The sequence below is a fragment of the Artemia sp. Qi Xiang Cuo genome, chromosome 6 (assembly GCF_049724085.1).
Source record: "Artemia sp. Qi Xiang Cuo chromosome 6, ASM4972408v1, whole genome shotgun sequence".
Taxonomy (NCBI): Eukaryota; Metazoa; Arthropoda; class Branchiopoda; order Anostraca; family Artemiidae; genus Artemia; species Artemia sp. Qi Xiang Cuo.
The window spans coordinates 73,651,137-73,671,582 of record NC_142799.1 but is presented as its reverse complement, the minus strand read 5'-3'; the positions used below and the strand labels follow the sequence as shown (position 1 = coordinate 73,671,582).

The following is a 20,446-nucleotide window of genomic DNA, read 5'->3' as shown; positions in this document are numbered from 1 at the left end:
AGTCTATAAACATACATATAATGTGCAGGAAAAAGTCTTGTTACAAACTCACTATTGGAAGCAGAGCTTGAACAAAGCAAAAACCCTTCATTACTTGATAGAAAGGAAGCCTTATAACCAGTTCCTAGCTCCGGATCAATTGGCTTGGAAATTTCTCCTGATAAGAGATAAGCAACGTCAATGTCCAGGTGATGATGACTGGAGAATTCAATTACCTACTGCCAAGAGTGCGGTGTTACGCTCTGCACAGGCTGCTTTACGACTGAACACAGACATTTTTGACGATTTAGTAGTTTTATATACTTGATGAGTTCAAACATTAAATCTGTGCCTTGTGAAATGGATATTGTGTATTTGTCATCTGGCTTGTTAATAGAAAATTCCATATCTCAGAAGCTCCTTGTGTGATCAAAGGCTACATATATTCATTAGTTAAGGAAGAGCACGTCCAAAGGGTATCATGACCCCCTCCCCCCTCAAAAAAGAAAAAAGAAGGCAATGGCTTGAATATGAACTTTTCAAAGTGAACTTTTGGGCTTCTTTTCACGGAGCATTAATTTGTATAGTCCCAAATTCTGGGATGAGTAAAGAAATGATTAATCTCTTTAAAATACAAGGCTCTGGTCTAGGTTTGAAAATATTAAAACGGATATTCTAACTTCCTGCATGAAGTTTTCTTTTGTATTATTTCCCAGTCCACTGCGATGGATCATAATAAATAACAAATAAGGAAATTTGAATATTTGTGTAGTACCAACCATAAAAATGAAAGTAAACAAACCTCAATATAATACTGTGTGTGATAGAATGATTCTCTTGGTCTTCCGTCGTGCTTGTAACTAATACTGGCCATGACCATTGCATTCAAAAGGATGACAATTATGATGAGAATGTGAAACGTTGCTGAATTTAAGAAATTTATAAGCACCCTTGCCGCGCGTCGCGTTGAGGCTGAATCTGTAACTGCTATCACCTGCCAATTGGTATCTGACCCTTTCAAGAGCTAGAATTCATAAAGTTGGTCATTGGTAAGTTTGTGCACTTTGGTAGTATTATTAAAAAAAAAAGTAGAATATACTTAAGTACAAAAAGTGTAGGGCCAAATGGCGCGGCCTTTTTTAAGTTGGAAAAGTCTGGAAAAATAGGAAGACAAGTCTTAGAGCTACGATTAGGGTTTTAGAAGTCACTGTAGTGAGGTTTCTAAAGCATGGTTCAGAGAATTTTGCGCTTCAAAAAGCTGAAAAAATTTGCCAGAGCTTATTTCATAATTGTGTAAGAATAGATTAAGCTACTTATTTGAGCGACTGTATTATCACAGAATAATTTGATAAGCGTTGATAGGTTACCAAAGCTTATACCGTTTAGACATACTAAACAAAATTAGGAGGCTCTGGGATGAAGTGGGAAGGGCTCATCGACAAAGATTTAAAGATTTGATCACAATATCTAGATCACATAATGAACAAAACTTTAAAGAAATTTTCCGCTTAAAAGTTCACTAAGCTTAAAATAAAATCGTTCCTGGGAAAATGAAAATCAAACCAAAAAAGTGGCCCCAATTCAGACACTTATTTGAAATTCTTGAAAATTAGAGAAAAGCGAGCCACCCCAGAGTGAATATCTTAAACACCTTTACGCTCTAGCGAGTTTGCAGTAATATTATTTAATTGTATTTAATTGTTTTACTGCAAAAAGTTCTTCAGCAGAACCCAAAGTTATATTGAGATAAATTTACCACTTAAAATTTAAATTCCATTAATCAATTTCAATTAAATGATTGTTTTCTATTGAACCAAAACATCGTATTCGCACCTAAATTTGCTGCGCTCTTTTCATTAGAAAGAACTTTAGTCTGAGAAGCTTGATTTTCTTTCGTTTCTATTCTTTTTTCTAGGGCTGGCATTTTTTTGTTACTTGAAAATCATAACACGTCAATAATCTTTCGTGAAGCCTAAGATCCCTTTAATAGTTTTTAAGATGGAGCAGAAGCACTAGATGGAATATGATAGAGCTAGATGGAGCAAAAGCACTGGGTGGACCATGTCTTTAGAGTAAAATGTGTTGGATTAAAGGTATAGTTTAGCAACAAAATTGTAATATTTGGTAAAACAACAAAGTTGATCATCTATAATATTGATTTGGCTCCATATAATGTTGATCTAAAATCCCTTTAAACTTTAATTATTGCTAATTGGCTGAAATTGGCTTCATATTTCCAATTTTTCAATGATTTTTCCGTACCAATATTTTTTTTCTTTGACAGCTGATTACGTGTGAATGTAAATACAAAAATGGGAAAATTTTAAACAATTTAGGTAAAATGTTTTAAATTTGGATCGGTTTCAAAGCAATTTCACAGCAATAGTAGATTGCCCTAATTTTGACTTTGGAGGAAAACAGGCTCCAGACGATCTGTTTAGCTCGCTGAATATCAAAGGACTTCCTAAATGTTTGAAAAAGAAAAATATAACAGAAATAAAAAAGAATGTCTAAAAAACCACTTGGTAACAGCAGCCATGAGGTATGTATGACTCAAGAGCCAATCTATAATAGCCTTCAGAGTTGCCACTAAACAAACGTACAGCGTGTGTGAGGTTGTTGGGCATTTGAAGTATGACTAGCCAAGGTAACTTACGCAAGCCATTGATGCATGACAAGAGATGAAGATTGATGATTAAGTAAGTGTGTAGGTGTAGTTAGGTTAACAAGTAATATATAGCAGCCTACGAGTTCCTTTTTTGTTGTTTTTTCAAATGCTTATATGGAGTACCTAAACACAAACTACATATTTATCTTTGTGGGAACTGGTAATATTTGGGCGGAAAAAAGCTCATACATATTTTTCAAGAACTAACACTGAAATAATTTTTATTGTGTTAAATAGCTTTGAGTTTTAAAGTTTATGCAATTCTTATATCATAAGATTTTATATTCCCGGCATTTGAAGCTCTGGGAATCAACATTCGAAATTCAAAGACATTATGTGGAAAATAAATTGAAAATAATGTATTATTAATATCCTTAATATCCTCATATATCCTTTATTCTTAACTCAGCTGTTCTGTTGGTATATCCCATTTATATTTCGTTAGCTTACTCGGATCTTAAGGCCATTACAAACATTTCTACAATTAATTTTTCAATAAAAAATTTTCATTTTATCTTTATAAGCCCGTTGTCTCTCCTTTCCTCACTAATGTGAAAATAGAGCTGAAATAAATAAAGCTCAACTAAACAAAACACTTTCGTTTTTCCTGTTCGTTAGAATAGTAAAAAAAGAGAAAAAATGTATATAAGCTTTAAATGTCAAATTTTTCTACCCTATCTTTGATGTCAAAACAAACTTTGCACAAATAAAGTTTATTTTGATGCCAAAATAAACTTTGCTTGTTAATAGCAGTAAAAAGAAGTTTCTCTCTCTTTTTCAAATGTGATGCCTTTCATAAAACACATTTTTATATATCGGAGCCGAATTATTTGTTTGAGGTGCCAAGAACATAAAAAAAAGTGTCCCCTTGATTCATTTGGGTCGATTCGTGCTTGAAAGCCAAGACTAAAAAACGTCTTGGGCCATTCCAGAATTATGAAGTTCTTAGAATATTTTTTTTTATTTTTAGTATTTTTAGTTTTTTCTAGTATTATTAGTACTCGTATTTTTAGTTATTTTTAGGCTTTAGTATATTTTTATTTATATTTTTAGTTTTTAGTATAGTTTTTAGGAGAAGTTTTTAGTATATAATCTCGCAAATATCACAATACAAATATCAAATATCACAAATATCACAAATATCGCAAATATCACAAAACTCCCTAAAGATTCCAACCTCAAAAATCATTTGGTTCCCAAAGCAAACTATACCTCAAAAAGAAACTTTCGCCCTTTTTAAGCTGTTTAATGGTATATTTTTTAGCTTATTTTTGCTGATTTTTCACTCAAGTTTCTATCTCACAACTCTTGCACCCACTGCTACCAAAAAACTGATAATTGTATATGAAGGTTTTTTCATCTAAAACTGCGTTCCTGATTTTCCTTACTCTTAAGTTTTATGTGGTTATGCAAGACTTCAAGTAGCTAGTTCAATTAATCAGATTTTATTTTTCATTCCTCTCAGGTGCTATAGGTATTTTTTTTTATCCATTTAAAAAAAATAAAAATAAAAAAATAAAAAAGAGGAACTTACTTTAGATTCATTGTCATCTGTAAGGCGATTTGCTCTGTTTCCCCACATTTGCTGGAACTGTACTCTTATTTCATTAAACGTTTCCCTTACTACGGCAATAAAAACATTTTTGACGAGCCATGAGAGAAAGAATATAAGTGTTGTGAAGTAAACAACGGACTTCCAACCGGGCATGCTGTCCATCGTTCTATACATGATAAATACCCAACCTTCTTGAGAAGCAGCTTGATACACGGTGAAAATACTTGTTGCTGAAAAGGGCAAATTTTTGAATTATGTAATACTTTTAGTTTCAAAATTCAATAAATACTATTATTATGAAATATTTCAAAGATATAAGTATCTACTGAATATATTAACTATTAATAAAATAATCATCTTATCGAAATCACAGGAATTCCTCTCTTATAGAGAATCAGGCAAGAAATAATTATACCATAAAATATGATAAACAAGATACTAATGCTATTGTACCGGGCATTGCCAATAAAGAACGAGAAGATTATGTTCTGATCTGTGTTGCCACGGTCACAGGTTTCCTGTGAAACTTCACAGGTTTTTTTTTATGGTCACCGGTTCACAGGTTCTTGCGGCCGAATGGTAGAAAGTCACAGGTTTTTGTGCTAAAGATTCCTAATATGGCCTAATTTTCTGCTAAAAGTTGAATTTTGTTGAGCTCACATTTTCGGATTATTTTTGTGACTAGGAAACAACATCTATTAATCATAAATCTAAAGCTTCATTGCATTTTTCAGGCTTTGTGAAATTCGGAAGATATGTTTTCGCAATAAAAAAAAAATGTAATGTTAAATCTGAATAGTCACGGTTCCTGAATCAGTATAATTCGAATATTTTTTCGCACCAATTTTTTTTCTAAAGCATGTTATTCAACTTTTTGTAACTATGGGCTGAGGTTTCCACTTTACTAGGTTCTAGATACAAAGTGACAATCGTATATGTCTGTGTAGAAAAAAAAAAAATCAAAAGAAAGGGATTGATTGAACTCATGCCCATTGCAGTGAGCATCAAACTGAACCTTTTTTGAAAAGATATCGGACTTGAGAATTTGACTTCACTGGTCTATGCCAGAGATAATTCCGCTAGAAGATAATATTACATTCCTATTTTGTTCATTGGCACACAAAATTACAGCCATTTCTGGCTTGGATATTTATCACTTACTAGCAATTGTTCAAACTTTCCATACCTTATCTAAAAAGTATGGATAAAGACAACAGTCATCTGTTATTGAAATCTTCGTCACTTACTACGATTTGGTCGTAATTCCCATAGTTTAGCCATAGAACAAGTGATAGATTAATGGTTTGTTACACCATCTAATGATTGGATATTTTGAGTTCTGAACGCTTTCCGGAGCCAACCAAAATGGTCAGTGTAATATCTCCTGTTAAATCATCTTTGATCTATACTACTCATCCGTAACTAGGCCGTGTTTAGACGGACTGATTATTCGTCAATAATTGACTTTTCGGCGATAAAAAACGACTGTTTTTACAAAAATCGGCCGACTTTCTTCTAAAGAAAGTTCCTTGTTACTCGTCGATTTTGAAGAAGTCGGTCGATTGGAGAGCAAAAATTTTAAATGTCAGATTACGTAAGCAAAATTACTAACTTGATCACCCTTGTTCAAGGGTACAAGATCCTCTATAACTAAGCAGATATTCATTATGAAAAGAAAAAAAGAAGGGTAAAATTTTGAAACATTTTGCTGTGAATTTCTCACTGCCACTTCTGAATATTTCATGTTCTCTGCCAAAAATCGGCCGATTTCTTATGATCACGTTCGGAAGCGATGGCGATGAAAAACGGTTGATTTTCATGCAAAATCGGTCTGTCTAAGCACGGCATTGCTTCCATTGACTACCTGTGTTTTTTCAATATATCTCTGACTAGCAAGCTACGATCTCGACACTTTGAAAGCAGAATAGATTGGCAATGGATTACATTATCCTTCGCGTAACACATAAATGCTCTTTTGGCTTTCCCTTAAACAGATACTAAAAGGATAATATTAGAGTTTGTGCGTAGCACATCTGGAGACCCCCAATCTTACTACGTTGATAAGTTTGTTCAGACTTGACTAGATCTTTGGGTACTCGTGCACCCCACAACCTTTTTTAGTCCCTGTTCCTTTTAAAATTCAACCTTGAGACTTAGCCTCTCTAACTATTAAAGAGAACTATTTAACATTTAAAGTTTTTTACTGATATTGACCAAAATCCATCAACAATTGCTAACCGTCACTTCATCGACAAAACCGTCATTTCATTGACAAAAACCGTCATTTTATCGACTAAAAGGATCATTTCATTGACAAAATCCGTCGCAATCGCTAACCGCCAATTCATCGACAAAAAAGTATCATTTCATCAATAAAATTCGTCATTTCATCGACACAAATCAGTCACAACGTCGACAGTCATAACATCGACACGTAAACTCATCGACAGTCACAATCAATACCCGTCACAACGTCCACAGCTATAACATTGACACGTCATTTCATCTAAAAAAAAACTGTCGACGAAATGATGGGTCGATATTATGGCTGTCCTCGGTGAGACAGGAAGTGATTGTGACTGCCGATGAACTGATGTGTCGATGTTATGGCTGTCGAAGAGTTTACGTGTCGACGAAAATGACGTTTAGTGCCTTAGACTGTTATACGAAATGGTAACAACCCCATTGGATTCAGGGAATAAACCCTAGTAGTAAATATATTCTTAATAGGCTATGTCGTTCTTGCTTAAAATTAAATGAAAAAAAACAAGTTTTTTTTAACTGAAAGCAAGGAACGACGTTAAAACTTAAAACGAAGCGAAATTATTCCGTATATGAAAGGGGCTGTCCCCTCCTCAACGCCTCGCTCTTTACGCTAAAGTTTTTTATTGTTTAAAAAAAATAAGAGTTGTGAGAAAGTCAAACAGCCCGTTTCATATACGGAATAATTTCTGTTCGTTTAAGTTTTAACGTCGTTCCTTACTTTCAGTTAAAAAAAGCTTGTTTTTTTTTATTTAATTTTTGAACGCTTTTGAATTAATGCAGGTTTTGATTTTCGCTCACCGTACATAAATAATTAAAACAAAATTTGCATATTAATTTTACTTTTATTTGGTTAAATGGCTTTCTCGAAAGTTGTTTAATTTTATTTACAAACGTTTTTATTAGTAATAAATATACGTAACTTACGAATTAACTTAAGTAATGAACTTCTATATTCATATATTTTTAATACGTATATTAGGGGGCTCGCCCCCTAGTCAATACTCTTTAAGCTAAAGTTCGAATTTTGTTCCAATCAAAAAGTTCGTGTAACGAACTGTAAGTAAGGAGCGACCCGGCTCAATGGTAACCGACACTCTAGAAAACGGGTTTTTGATACCAATAGATACATCAAAAGAATCAGATTTCAATGACGTTCAAACGTTGGAAAAAAAATGAGCGTGGGAGGGGGCCTAGCTGCCCTCTATTTTTTTTGGTCACTTAAAAAGGGCACTAGAACTTTTAATTTCCGTTCCAATGAGTCCTCCCACGATATTCTAGGACCACTGGGTCGATACGGTCACCCCTGGAAAAAAAAAAACAAAAAACAAATAAACACGTATCCATGATATTTCTTCTGGCAAAACATGCAAAATTCCACATTTTTGTAGATAGGAGCTTGAAACCTCCACAGTAGGGTTGTCTAATACGCTGAATATGATGGTGTGATTTTAATTAAGGTTCTATAACTTTTAGGGGTGTTTCCCCCTTTTTTCAAAATCAGCCAAAAATTCTCAGGCGCGTAACTTTTGATGGGTAGGACTAAACTTAATGAAAGTTATATATTTGAAAGGATATCTGATTCTTTTGATGTATCTATTGTTGTCAAAAACCCGTTTTCTAGAGTTTCGGTTACCATTGAGCCGGGTCGCTCCTTACTACAGTTCGTTACCAGTTACTACAGTTACTACAGTTCATTACCACGAACTGTTTGAAAAAGGGAGGTTTTCAGGTCATATCGAATTAAAATTAGAATTAAAATTCAAACAAAAATTCAACTAAAATTACAAAGTTGAAATTAGAATTAAACAAATTAGAATAAAAATTAAACGAATTGAAATTCGAATTGAAAAATTTCAGATAAACTTAAAAAGAAACGGAGCTACATATAGTAATTTTAATTTTGATTCGATGTGACCCGAAATCACCCGTAAAAAGTTGGAATTAAAATTAATCCACAGCTAGGTTTCAAAAACCAAGAAAAAAGTTTCGCCGCCAAAAACTTTGATATGAAGACTAAGAATCAACGTATATTTAATATTGCCTCCAGTCATTTCTAAGGTCACATTTTCCCACATGGTCTTTAAGGAAAATACTATGCATCTGAAATTAAGGTGCAATTACACGATGCGGAAAACCGTGCGGAGGTGATTACACGTTTTTCCATATGAATTGAAAAATATGGTTTTCAACTTTGAAACCATATAGGTCATCGTAGGTCAAAATAGACATTCCGTTACTACAGCCGTTCTTTACTACAGCCTTCCTACGTTACAGCCTTTACTACGTTACTGCAACCGTTTACTACAGCGAGTTCGGACCTTGTCGCACCCAAAGATCCTTAATAGCTACCGAAGATCAACGACTGTCATCTTTTTCGCATAACTAATGCATTTGTCGAAGTGAAAATGACTCTCGATGATTGGTTCTTTACTTTTCGACTAAGATAGGTAGCGGTATCGATATAAAATTTTGCTCTGTTGACATTCTCGATGACGATATTTTTCTCCCATCTATTGAAATTGAACAAGCGCTACATTTAATTTATTGGTAGCATTAATGTCAAAGCCTGAAATGTCTGCAAAAGTCATGCAGGGAACACACCACCAAGGCCTTACCCAGGATTTTCTGTCGGAGGGGGTTTTACTAAAAAAAAATTTCGGGTGGGGGGGTTTACACAAAAAACCTCAAAAAACGCACAAAAAATTTGTTTATATCTATTTTTGTTACGTTTTTACGAGTCATAAAAACATTACGGGGGGGGGGGCTCAAAGCCCCTTAGCCCCTCTCTCGGTTCGGCCTTGCAGACCACTAGGTAGCATGCCTGTCCATTTTCCGTGACGTGTTTTTGCGCCAGAGGCAGATCTTCCCAGGTTTAAATATCTTTGCTATTAGCGTTCTAGCGTTGCTACTTCGGAGTACCAAAACTAAACTGTAGTAAGAAGGCCTGAACACGCTCTGAAAGTGGTCACAGGTTTTTTGACGAATTCCACAGGTTTTTGGGAACTTTTTTCACAGGTTTGGAAAATTCGTAGTGTCAACACTGGTTCTGATTGAGGGCCAACCAGGTGGGAATGAGCAGCTAAAGAGCTAGAACCTTCTGGTAAGGTTTCACTTCGTGTATAAGCTCAGAACTAAAGAACAAGACCTTGAAAATGTTATTCGTAAGTGTCATAGTCACAGGAGATTAGGAAAAAATAAAATAAAAATAGAAGAGAAAAAGGTTCACCATATTTTTGGAATCTTGGAGGTAATGGTGGGGATACCTAAATTTTAAAAAAGATTGAAAAAGTTGAAACTTACAACATGTCATTGAGAGGTTCTTTAGATAAATATAAAAAATAGCGAGGGAAGGGTTACAATTTACCTGCTACCTTATCTTTATTCTAGATAGCAACGGGGATCAATTTGGAACTTTCGGGAAGAGTTGGGGGAGGGTGTTCAAGTTAATTTCAGATATTGACTTGAGAAATTGGAACAGGTTGATCAAAAATACTATCTGTATCCAGGACATCAAATTAGTATATATACATATCGGCAACGGTTCAGGAGATGAAGCTGAAATTTTTAGATGTTTTTGTGAATAGAAAAGGGGAGGGTTGCGGAAAGAACCTTAAATCCTTGCCTTGGAGAAAGAGGAAAATGCTGAAATGTTTTTGAATCAGAATCACAGGAACATTTTTACTCCTGTGAACTGACCACAGTTGAGTAGCGGGGTAAATGAAAAGAGGTCTTTTGCATCCATGTAATCAAAACCCAGCATCTAAGATATCTTAGGAACGGCTTGGGGATGGATTTGAAACTTCCCAGTAGTGTATAACAAGGGATCTGGAAGCGCGGGAGGAAATTATAATTTTCGGAGGGGGGGGGACTTAATGTTTTTGTCTCTGGTCGACCCAAATGTATTTGCACTGTAAGCAGCTATCAAACAATTTGTGGTAATGAACTGTAAGTAGGAGCGATGCAGCTCAATAATAACCAAAACTGTATGAAACAGAGTCTTGGTAATAATAAATATAGCAATAGAATTGAATTTTGATGCTTAGTCAAAATATATAAAACTCATTAAGTTTAATGTTACCCATAAAAAGTCACTAGCCGGAGTAAATGTGCCTAATTTTTGAAAAAAAGGGGTTGCCCTTTGCTTACATATCGTATTCACTATTGGGAAGTATAAAGATATTTTCAGGGGGATTTTCTGGTGGGGGGTGCTTACGTGTGAGGATGTTTTCACGGAGGAGTTTTAGGGGGGGATTTTCCATAAGAGGGAATCTGGATTTCCTAGCATTAATAAAAAAAACTATCAGAAAGTCAAAACTTTGAAAATTCAAACTTTAGCGTAAAGAATGGGGTCGTGAGGAGGGGGCAGTCCCTCATATGCGTAATAATCTCTCTTGATTTTAAATTTTAATGTTGCTCCTTACTTTCAATTGAAAAAAAACTTGTTTTTTTTATTTTTATTTAATAACACCTAGAAACAGTCACTGTTATGTCGCAAGGTAAATCAGAATGATTATGTGTTGCCAGGTTAAAAAAATACCGTGTCTGTACTATCTTAGGAAGAGCTTTTGATATAAAGCTTGATATAAAGCTTTTTGATATAAAGCTGGAACTTTCAGGAAGTTAATCTTGTGGTGTTGAAATATATACCTTGAATATCAACTTGGGCAGAAGGGCCAAGAAAAAATCTAAACATTTCTGTCCAAATTTGCCCAAAAGTATTGGGACTTTAGGCTCTGTGGTCTCTAGCATTTCTTCACGGTAAAGTCCAGACTGTAAAAATACTGTCAAATGAACTTCTAATTATAACTTGTTTTTAGAGAAAATGATAAATCTACAGCGATGTGCATCCAGGTTATACAAATACTTACTTTACCTAGCTTAATTCTCCTACCTACTTGGTACTAACGTCGAGAGAGCAGAAAGCATCCTCCTTTAGGACATCTACTCTTGAGTAGCCGTGGGTATATCTTCAAATCTTATTCTTGTATTGCTTAGGAACTGATGAAGACTATAGGATAATTTCAATCTTGGATGACACGTGGTCGTTTCAACCCAGTGACCAAGGGGTTAAAATCATAGGCAATGTGTCAAAGAGTTTTCTTTGGCATTTGGAGGAAATAGCCGTACCATCTTAGTGTACTTTGCTCTGCTTGCAGAATAAATTGAATCTGCTTCGTTCCGATCAGGAGGTTGGCATTGCTGATAAAATCATACAGGTGGAGTTCTTCTATCTTCCGGAGTTATAAAGTTTGAGTCCTATTCTGGTGGTTCTTGGTCAAGTCTATTCACCGTAGATTAAGACTGGGCCTAAAAAAGCATTAGGTGTTCGCATCTTTGTGAGGTGGATGACAATGGGGTTGTGCCAGATTTGGTTAAGTCTCCCTAGAGTGGAAGATTCCTTGACGATTCTTCCGTTGACGTCACTCTCGACTGAACCTTCTCTTGATAGACTTCAGGCCTACTCTCAGATAAGTAGTCGTCCTCTTCATGACATATTCATGGCTCAATTAAACACTTTGAGAACTGTGCCGCATCCTTGCCAAACTCCTTTATATACGTTGAATAGCTGGCTACACTTCCCGTTGACTTGGCCAAAACCCATCGTTTGTACATAGAGTTTCTCAAAGAGAAAGAAGTATTTCTGGGGCAGACCAGTTGCTCGTAGTCTAGGCCACAGGGGCTTCGTGTCTACAGAGTTCAAAAGTTGCTTTGAAATCAACAAAGACTTTAACGCCTTCAGTTGAAACTTCCGCATATTCCCCATCACTCTCTGCAGAGTAAATATCTTTTAAATCGTTGAAGGATCAGGCGTGAATTTGCTTATTTTTTTTTTCAATTCTTCGGTTTTTTTTAAGTCTGCTGGAGAACCTGTTAAGGAGGGTCTTGGCAAGCAGTTTAGGAGACACGGAGATTAGCGTTACATCCCTATATTTATAGTATTGAATGGTGGATCTTTTCCATTTCCATACTGACAGGATTATTCCATCCCGTCAATCCTTTGGAATGACCTCAGTGCACAAAACTATGCAGAACAGTGTTTGGAGCCGCAGAAACAAGGAAGGAGTCCTCATACATCTGGATCTCGGCAGCTATGCCGCAGGTGCCAAGAACAGGTTTATTTTTCAATCTCTTTGTAGATTTAATCACTTCTTCGAGGGAAAATGGTCCTACCTTAGGACTGCCGAATGGAATCGCAAGCGAGAAAAACCTGGTTCTTATAGATCTGGGTTAGAAGATGGGATAGAATCGGTGTTAAGAGGATGGAGAAGTGATTTTTTCATCTCTCAAGCTAGAGTATCAAACAGTTCGTGGTAACGAACTGTAAGTAAGGAGCGACACGCCTCAATGGTAACCGAAACTTTAAAAAACTGGAATTTTGATGCCAATAGATACATCAAAAGAATCGGATTTTAATGCTGATTTCAAATATATAAGTTTCATCAAGTTTAGTCTTACCCATCAAAAGTAACACGCCTGAGAAAAATTGGCTAATTTTCGAAAAAAGGTGGAAAGACCCCCTAAAAGTTATAGAACCTTAATGAAAATCACACCATCATATTCAGTGTATAACAGAACCCTACTGTTGAGGTTTCAAGCACCTATCTACAAAAATTTGGAATTTTCCATTTTTTGCCAGAAGAAAGATCACGGATGCGTTTTTATTTGTTTGTTTTTTTTTTGTTTTTTTTTCCAGGGGTGATTGTATGGACCCAGTGGTCCTAGAATATCGTTGGAGGGAGCATTGGAACGGAAACTAACAGTTCTAGTGCCCTTTTTAAGGGACCAAAAAGAATGGAGGGCAACTAGGCCCCCTCCCGCGCTCATTTTTTTCGCAAAGTCACCCGATCAAAATTTTGAGATAACTATTTTGTTCAGCATGGTTGAAAATATGATAACTACGTCTTTTAGGATGACTTAATCCCCCGAAGTCCCCGGGTGGAGGGCTGAAAGTTATGAACTTGACCAAATGTTTACATATAGTATTGGTTATTGGGAAGAATACAGACGTTTTCAGGGGGGATTTTTTCTGGTAGGTGGGGTGGGGGGGATGGGTCGGGGTTTATATGGGAGGATCTTTCTATGAAGGAAGTTTTCATGGGGGAAGGGACATTGCTATGAAGGGGGTGCCGGATTATCCATCATTATTAAAGAAAAAGATCAGAAATTAAATAAAAAAAAGTTTTTCAACTGAAAGTAATGAGCAACATCAAAACTTTAAACGAACAGAAAATATTACGTATATGATTGGGTCCAAACCCTAGTCAATACCTCGCTCTTTAAGCCAAAGATTTTTTATTACTTTCATAAGAGCTATTTATTCTAATTAACGACCTTTGTGATTAAGAGGTCATTTTTAAAGAATTGGAACAAAATTCCAACTTTAGCTTAAAGAGTAAGGTATTGACTAGGGGGCGAACCCCCTAATATACATATTAAAAATCTATGAACATAGAAGTTCGTTACGTAAGTTAATTCGTATGTTACGTATTTTTATTACCAATAAAAACGTTCGTAAATAAAATTAAACAAGTTTCGAGAAAGCCATTTAACCAAATAAAAGAAAAATTAATATGCAAATTTTGTTTTAATTTTCATGTACGGTGAGCCAACATCAAAACCTGTTTTAATTCAAAAATGATCAAAAATTAAATAAAAAAAACAATTTTTTTAACTGAAAGTAAGGAACGACGGTAAAACTTAAAACGAACAGAAATTATTCCGTATATGAAAGGGGGGGTCCCCTCCTCAACGCCTCGCTCTTTACGCTAAAGTTTGACTTTCTCACAAATCTATTTTTTTAAGCAACAAAAAACATTAGCGTAAAGAGCGAGGCGTTGAGGAGGGGACAGCCCCTTTCATATACGGAATAATTTTTGTTCGTTTTAAATTTTAACGTCGTTCCTTACTTTCAGTTAAAAAAACTTTTTTTTTTTATTTAATTTTTCTCAAAGATGTCTGTTCAGTGCCCATTTTCTTCTTTTACCAGTGGCATCTTCTAGCTCCTTAGCTTTGTCCTTAACAAACTGTTTCTTGTCATGATGGACGGGTTAATTTCTAACACCATTCAGCTCGGGGTACGTTGGCGTCTTGCCAGTAAGGCAAACTTGACTGGATTTTTCAGTGATTTTCAGGGATGCATTTGGCAGCCAATGGGCTTTGCGTGCCCGCATTCAACAAAAAGAGAATTCAGTTGCTTTCAAGATGCTATACTTGGATTTTTCCCATGCTCCCTCAGAATCAGGTAGGGAATTGAGGGGTTCACATTTATTTGAGATTTCCACAGCGTGAAAAGTGATCTCTGATTCTGTGAGCTTTCAAGTTCTGGAGGTTGAAATGGCGTACTCTAGCCTCTGACTCACACTTGTTGAGACGGAGTTGAAGAGATGCAGAAACAAGTTTATGGTCGGGGTTTTAGTTTATTAATAAAAAAAATTTCTACAAAATAGATTTTTCAAAGAAAAGTAAAGAACTCCATATAGCAAAAAATGAGCAAAGATAAAATAAAATAATCTACCAAGCGTGAAACTACCACAAATAAGCATCGATAAATAAATGAAACCCAAAACGAACAGAAATTACTATAATTAACCGAGTCGAACTCAAAACGAGCAGAAATTAACAAAAGATGGGCGCAAAACCCCTATGCCAGTAGAAGGGCCTTATTGACTCCCATTGCTCACCCCTGCTGCCACCTACAACTTTTTTTGCACCCCAAATAAGGGCATAGCCTCCCTAGGGAGAATGATTACGTAATGGGGTCAATGACCTCTTTTTTCCAAGGTCGATTTATTTGATGTTTCTATGTGTAATAACTCCGGGGCGAAGGTTGCACATGCGCATTGAATTCTAACGGGAACAATATTATTGATCTAGGACTCGAAGGGGAAGTAAATTTCCGAGAACTTGATTGCGTAATCAAAGTGTGTCAACAACAACAACAACGACCTTGACATTCGCTGAGAGCGTGCACTTACAACAACAAAAACCCGGAATTTGGAACACCTGTGCTGTCGACCTCAATTCAACTATCGTGAATCAATAATTCCCCTTAGAAACAACAAATTAATTTCCCTTTCTTGACAGATCAATCAATCAATGACATCATCTGTCAGACTTTAAAAATTTTCGCCTAGAAACATTTCTCCAGGAATAGATCCAAGTCATTAATGTCTTCGCCTCGGGATCAGTTCTACTGGTGGAACTCCAAAAGATATTAATAACCAAAGGCCATGGAAACAATTAGGCAAGAAACATCTTAGCGATGAATTGTTTTAGCGCGCGAGAAGGTTTCCTATTAATTTGAAATGCGTTAGCACAGAGATGCCAATAACAAAGGAACACGCTGAATTTACGTTTAGGGATTATTTGGGCGAAACCGTTTTAGACAGGTTATGGAACTATTTCGGCGAAACAGATAAAGACATTTTAAAAGAAGATTTTTGAAGAGATTTTAGAAGAGAATTTGAGTGTGGTCGTTATAATACACAAGCTTCATTTGAACAGTGTTGTGAGGTCCTCGAACCCAACCCCAAAGGGTTCCAATCCTCCTACCCCAACCCCGAAGGAAGCCCCCGGTCCTCACAGCCCCCCCCCCAAGCTCCCAACGGGCCCCCGGCGCCCCCAAAGGCCCACCCAGACCCCCAAAGGCCATCCCCAGGCCCCAAATGTCCCCCAGACCCCCAACTGTCCCCCCGGACCCCCAAAGGCCCTCCCAGTGCCCCAAAGGTCCTCCACCGGTCCCCAAAGGCCCATCGAGCTCCCAAAGGACCAATGGGGTCCCAAAGGCCCTCCCCCGGTCCCCAAATGTCCCCCAGGCATCCAAAGGCCCGCCCTGTGCCCCCAAGGCCCGCCCTGTGCCGCAAAGGCCCTCCACTGGTCCTCAAAGCCCCCAAGCTCCCCAAAGGGCCACCGGCGCCCCCAAAGGCCCACCCAGACCCCCAAAGGCCATCCCCAGGCCCCAAATGTCCCCCAGGCCCCCAACTGTCCCCCCGGACCCCCAAAGGCCCTCCCTGTGCCCCAAAGGCCCTCCCCGGCCCCCAAAGGTCCCCCGGGCTCCCAAAGGACCAACGGGGTCCGAAAGACCCTCCACCGGTCCCCAAATGTCCCCAGGCACCCAAAGGCCCTCCATGTGCCCCAAAGGCCCTCCCTGTGCCCCAAAGGTCCACCTCCGGTCCCCACAGGCCCATCGAGCTCCCAAAGGACCAACGCGTTCCTAAACGCCCTCCACCGGTCCCCAAATGGCCCCCTGGCACCCAAAGGCCCTCCCCGTGCCCCAAAGGTCCGCCGCCGATCCCCAAAGGCCCAGCGTGCTCCCAAAGCACCACCGGGGTCCCAAAGGCCCTCCTCCGTTCCCCAAAGGACCAACGAGCTCCCAAAGGACCAACGGGGTCCCAAAGGCCCTCCACCGGTCCCCAAAAGTCCCCTAGGCACCCAAAGGCCCTCCACCGGCCCTCCACTGCCCCCCAAGCTCCCCAAGGATCACCAGCGCCCCCCAACGCCCCCCCCGAACCCCCAAGGCCCTCCCCCGGCCCCCCCAAGCACAAAATTACAGTCCAGAACGTTTTTTTCTTTTAAAATTTATTATTTTTTTTTATAAAATAATATCCTAAAATTCCTCAAACTGTTTCACCCAAAGAGACACATACACAGAGACACACACACAGAGACACAAACAGAGACAAACACAAAGAGACACACACACAGAGACAAACACGCAGAGACACACGCACAGAGACACACACACAGAGACACACACACAGAGAGACACACACAGAGACACACACACAGAGAAACACACAGGTTATGGTTTACCTTGTCACAGTTACATTTTCATGATTTTTTCAAAGTTCATTTTGAATTTCTTTCGTTGAAATGTAAGAGTTGGAATATTTCAGCAGTGTTTGGTTGTGGTTTACCTTGTCACAGTTACATTTTCTTAATTTTTCAAAGATCATATTGAATAAGTTTAGTTTAATTGAATTAGATGGACTATATAAGTAGTTTTTTATTGTGGTTTACCTTGTAACAGTTACATTTTCTTGATTTTTCAAAGTTCATTTTGAATTTCTTTAGTTGAAATGCAAGAGTTGGAATATTTCAGTAGCGTTAGGTTGTGGTTTAACTTGTCACAGTTACATTTTCTTGATTTTTCAAAGTTCATTTTGAATTTATTTTGTTGAAATGTAAGAGTTGGAATATTTCAGTAGTGTTTGGTTGTGGTTTACCTTGTCAAATTTACATTTTCTTGATTTTTCAAAGTTAATTTTTAATTTATTTTGTTGAAAAGAAAGAGTTGGACTATTTAAGTAGTGTTTGGCTTTGGTTTACATTGTAACAGTTAAATTTTATTTATTTTTCAAATTTAATTTTAATTTCTTACGTTGAAATGCAATAGTGGGAATATTTCAGTAGTGTTTGGTCGTGGTTTACCTTGTCACAGTTACATTTTCTTGATTTTTCAAAGTTCATTTCGAATTTCTTTCGTTGAAATGCAAGAGTTGGACTATTTCAGTGGTGTTTGGTTTTGGTTTACCTTGTCACAGTTACATTTTCATTATTTTTCAAAGCTCATTTTGAATTTCTTTCGTTGAATTGCAAGAGTTGGAAGAATTTAGTAGTGTATGGTTGTGGTTTACCATGTCACAGTTACATTTTCTTGATTTTTCAAAGTTCATTTTGAATTTCTTTCGTTGAAATTCAAGAGTTGGAATATTTCAGTTGTGTTCGGTTGTGGTTAACTCTGTCACAGTTACATTTTCTTGATTTTTCAAAGTTCATTTAGAATTTATTTCATTGAAATGCAAGAGTTGGAATATTTCAGTGGTGTTCGGTTATGGTTTACCTTGTCACAGTTACATGTTCCTGATTTTTCAAAGGTCATTTTGAATTTCATTTGTTGAAGTGCAGGAGTTGGAATATTTCAGTAGTGCTTGGATGTGGTTTACCATGTCATAGTTAAATTTTCTTGATTTTTAAAAGCTAATTTGAACTTATTTTGTAGTAATGCTAGAGTTGGACTATTTAAGTAGCGTTTGGTTGTGGTTTACCTTGTCACAGTTACATTTTCTTGATTTTTCAAAGTTCATTTTGAATTTCTTTGGTTGAATTGCAAGAGTTTGAATATTTCATTAGTGTTTGGTTTTGGTTTACCATGTAAAATTTACATTTTCTTGATTATTCAAAGTTCATTTTGAATTTCATTCTTTGAAATGAAAGAGTTGTAATATTTAAGTAGTGTTTAGGTGTGGTTTACCTTGTCACAGTTACATTTTCTTGTTTTCAAAGTTCATTTTGAATTTCTACCGTTGAAATGCAAGAGTTGGAATATTTCAGTAGTGTTTGGTTGTGGTTTACCTTGTCACAGTTACATTTTCTTGATTTTTCAAAGTTCATTTTGAATTTCTTTCGTTGAAATGCAAGAGTTGGAATATTTCAGTAGTGTTTGGTCGTGGTTTACCTTGTCACAGTTACATTTTTTTGATTTTTCAAAGTTCATTTTGAATTTCATTTGTTGAAATGCATGAGTTGGAATATTTCAGTATCGTTCGGTTGTGATTTCACTTGTCACAGTTAAATTTTATTGATTTTTCAAAGTTCATTTTGAATTTCTTTTGTTGAAATGCAAGAGTTGGAATATTTCAGTAGTGTTTGGTTGTGGTTTACCTTGTCACAGTTACATTTTCTTGATTTTTCAAAGTTCATTTTGAATTTCTTTCGTTGAAAAGCAAGAGTTGGACTATTTCAGTAGTGTTTGGATGTGGATTACCTTGTCACAGTTACATTGTCTTGATTTTTCAAATTTCATTTGAATTTATTTCATTGAAATGCAAGAGTTGGTATATTTCAGAAGTGTTTGGTTGTGGTTTACCTTGTCACAGTTACATTTTCCTGATTTTTCAAAGTTCATTTTGAATTTCTTTCGTTGAAATGCAAGAGTTGGACTATTTCGGTAGTGTTTGGTTGTGGTTTACCTTGTCACAGTTACATTTTCATGATTTTTCAAAGCTCATTTTAAATTTCTTTCGTTGAAAAGCAAGAGTTGGAATATTTCAGTAGTGTTTGCTTATGGTTTACCTTGTCACAGTTACATTTTCATGATTTTTCAAAGTTCATTTTGAATTTCTTTCCTTGAAAAGCAAGAGTTGCAATATTTCAGTAGTGTTTGGTTGTGGTTTACCTTGTCACAGTTACATTTTCTTGATTTTTCAAAGTTCAATTTGAATTTCTTTCGTTGAAATGCAAGAGTTGGAATATTTCAGTGGTGTTTGGTTATCAGTTACATTGTCACAGTTACATTTTACTGATTTTTCAAAGTTCATGTTGAATTTCTTTCGTTGAAGTGTAAGAGTTTGACTATTTCAGTAGTGTATGGTCGTGGTTTACCTTGTCACAGTTACATTTTCTTGATTTTTCAAAGTTCATTTTGAATTTCTTTCATTGAAATGCAAGAGTTGGAATATTTCAGTAGTTTTTGGTTGTGGTTTACCATGACACAGTTACATTTTCTTGATTTTTAAAAGTTTATTTTGAATTTCTTTAGTTGAAATGCAAGAGCTGGAATATTTCAGTAGTGTTTGGTTATGGTTTACCTTGTCACAGTTACATTTTCTTGATTTTTTCAAAGTTCATTTTGAATTTCTTTCGTTGAAATGTAAGAGTTGGAATATTTCAGTAGTGTTTGGTTGTGGTTTACCTTGTCAAATTTACATTTTCTTGATTTTTCAAAGTTCATTTTTAATTTCTTTTGGTTGAAATGCAAGAGTTGGAATATTTCAGTAGTCTTTGGTTGTGGATTACCATGTCACAGTTACATTTTCTTGATTTTTCAAAGTTCATTTTGAATTTCATTCCTTGAAATGAACGAAATGGAATATTTCAGTAGAGGTCGGGTGTGGTTTAACTAGTCAGAGTTAAATGTGATTGATATTTCAAAGTTCATTTTGATTTTATGCCGTTGAAATGCAAGAGTTGGAATATTT

General features: G+C 36.4%; 1 protein-coding gene across 1 annotated transcript in view; it reads right to left on the bottom strand.

Annotated features, from left to right (window-relative positions):
- Window positions 1-20,446, bottom strand: part of na (sodium leak channel non-selective protein na) — a 228,890-nt gene that overhangs the window by 122,005 nt on the left and 86,439 nt on the right. The window contains exons 7-8 of the mRNA XM_089091203.1: window positions 4,182-4,432; window positions 782-1,003 (exon numbers count right to left, since the gene is read on the bottom strand). Of these exons, the coding sequence (XP_088947329.1) occupies window positions 782-1,003; window positions 4,182-4,432 (473 nt within the window). The remainder of the gene's footprint in view (window positions 1-781; window positions 1,004-4,181; window positions 4,433-20,446) is intronic.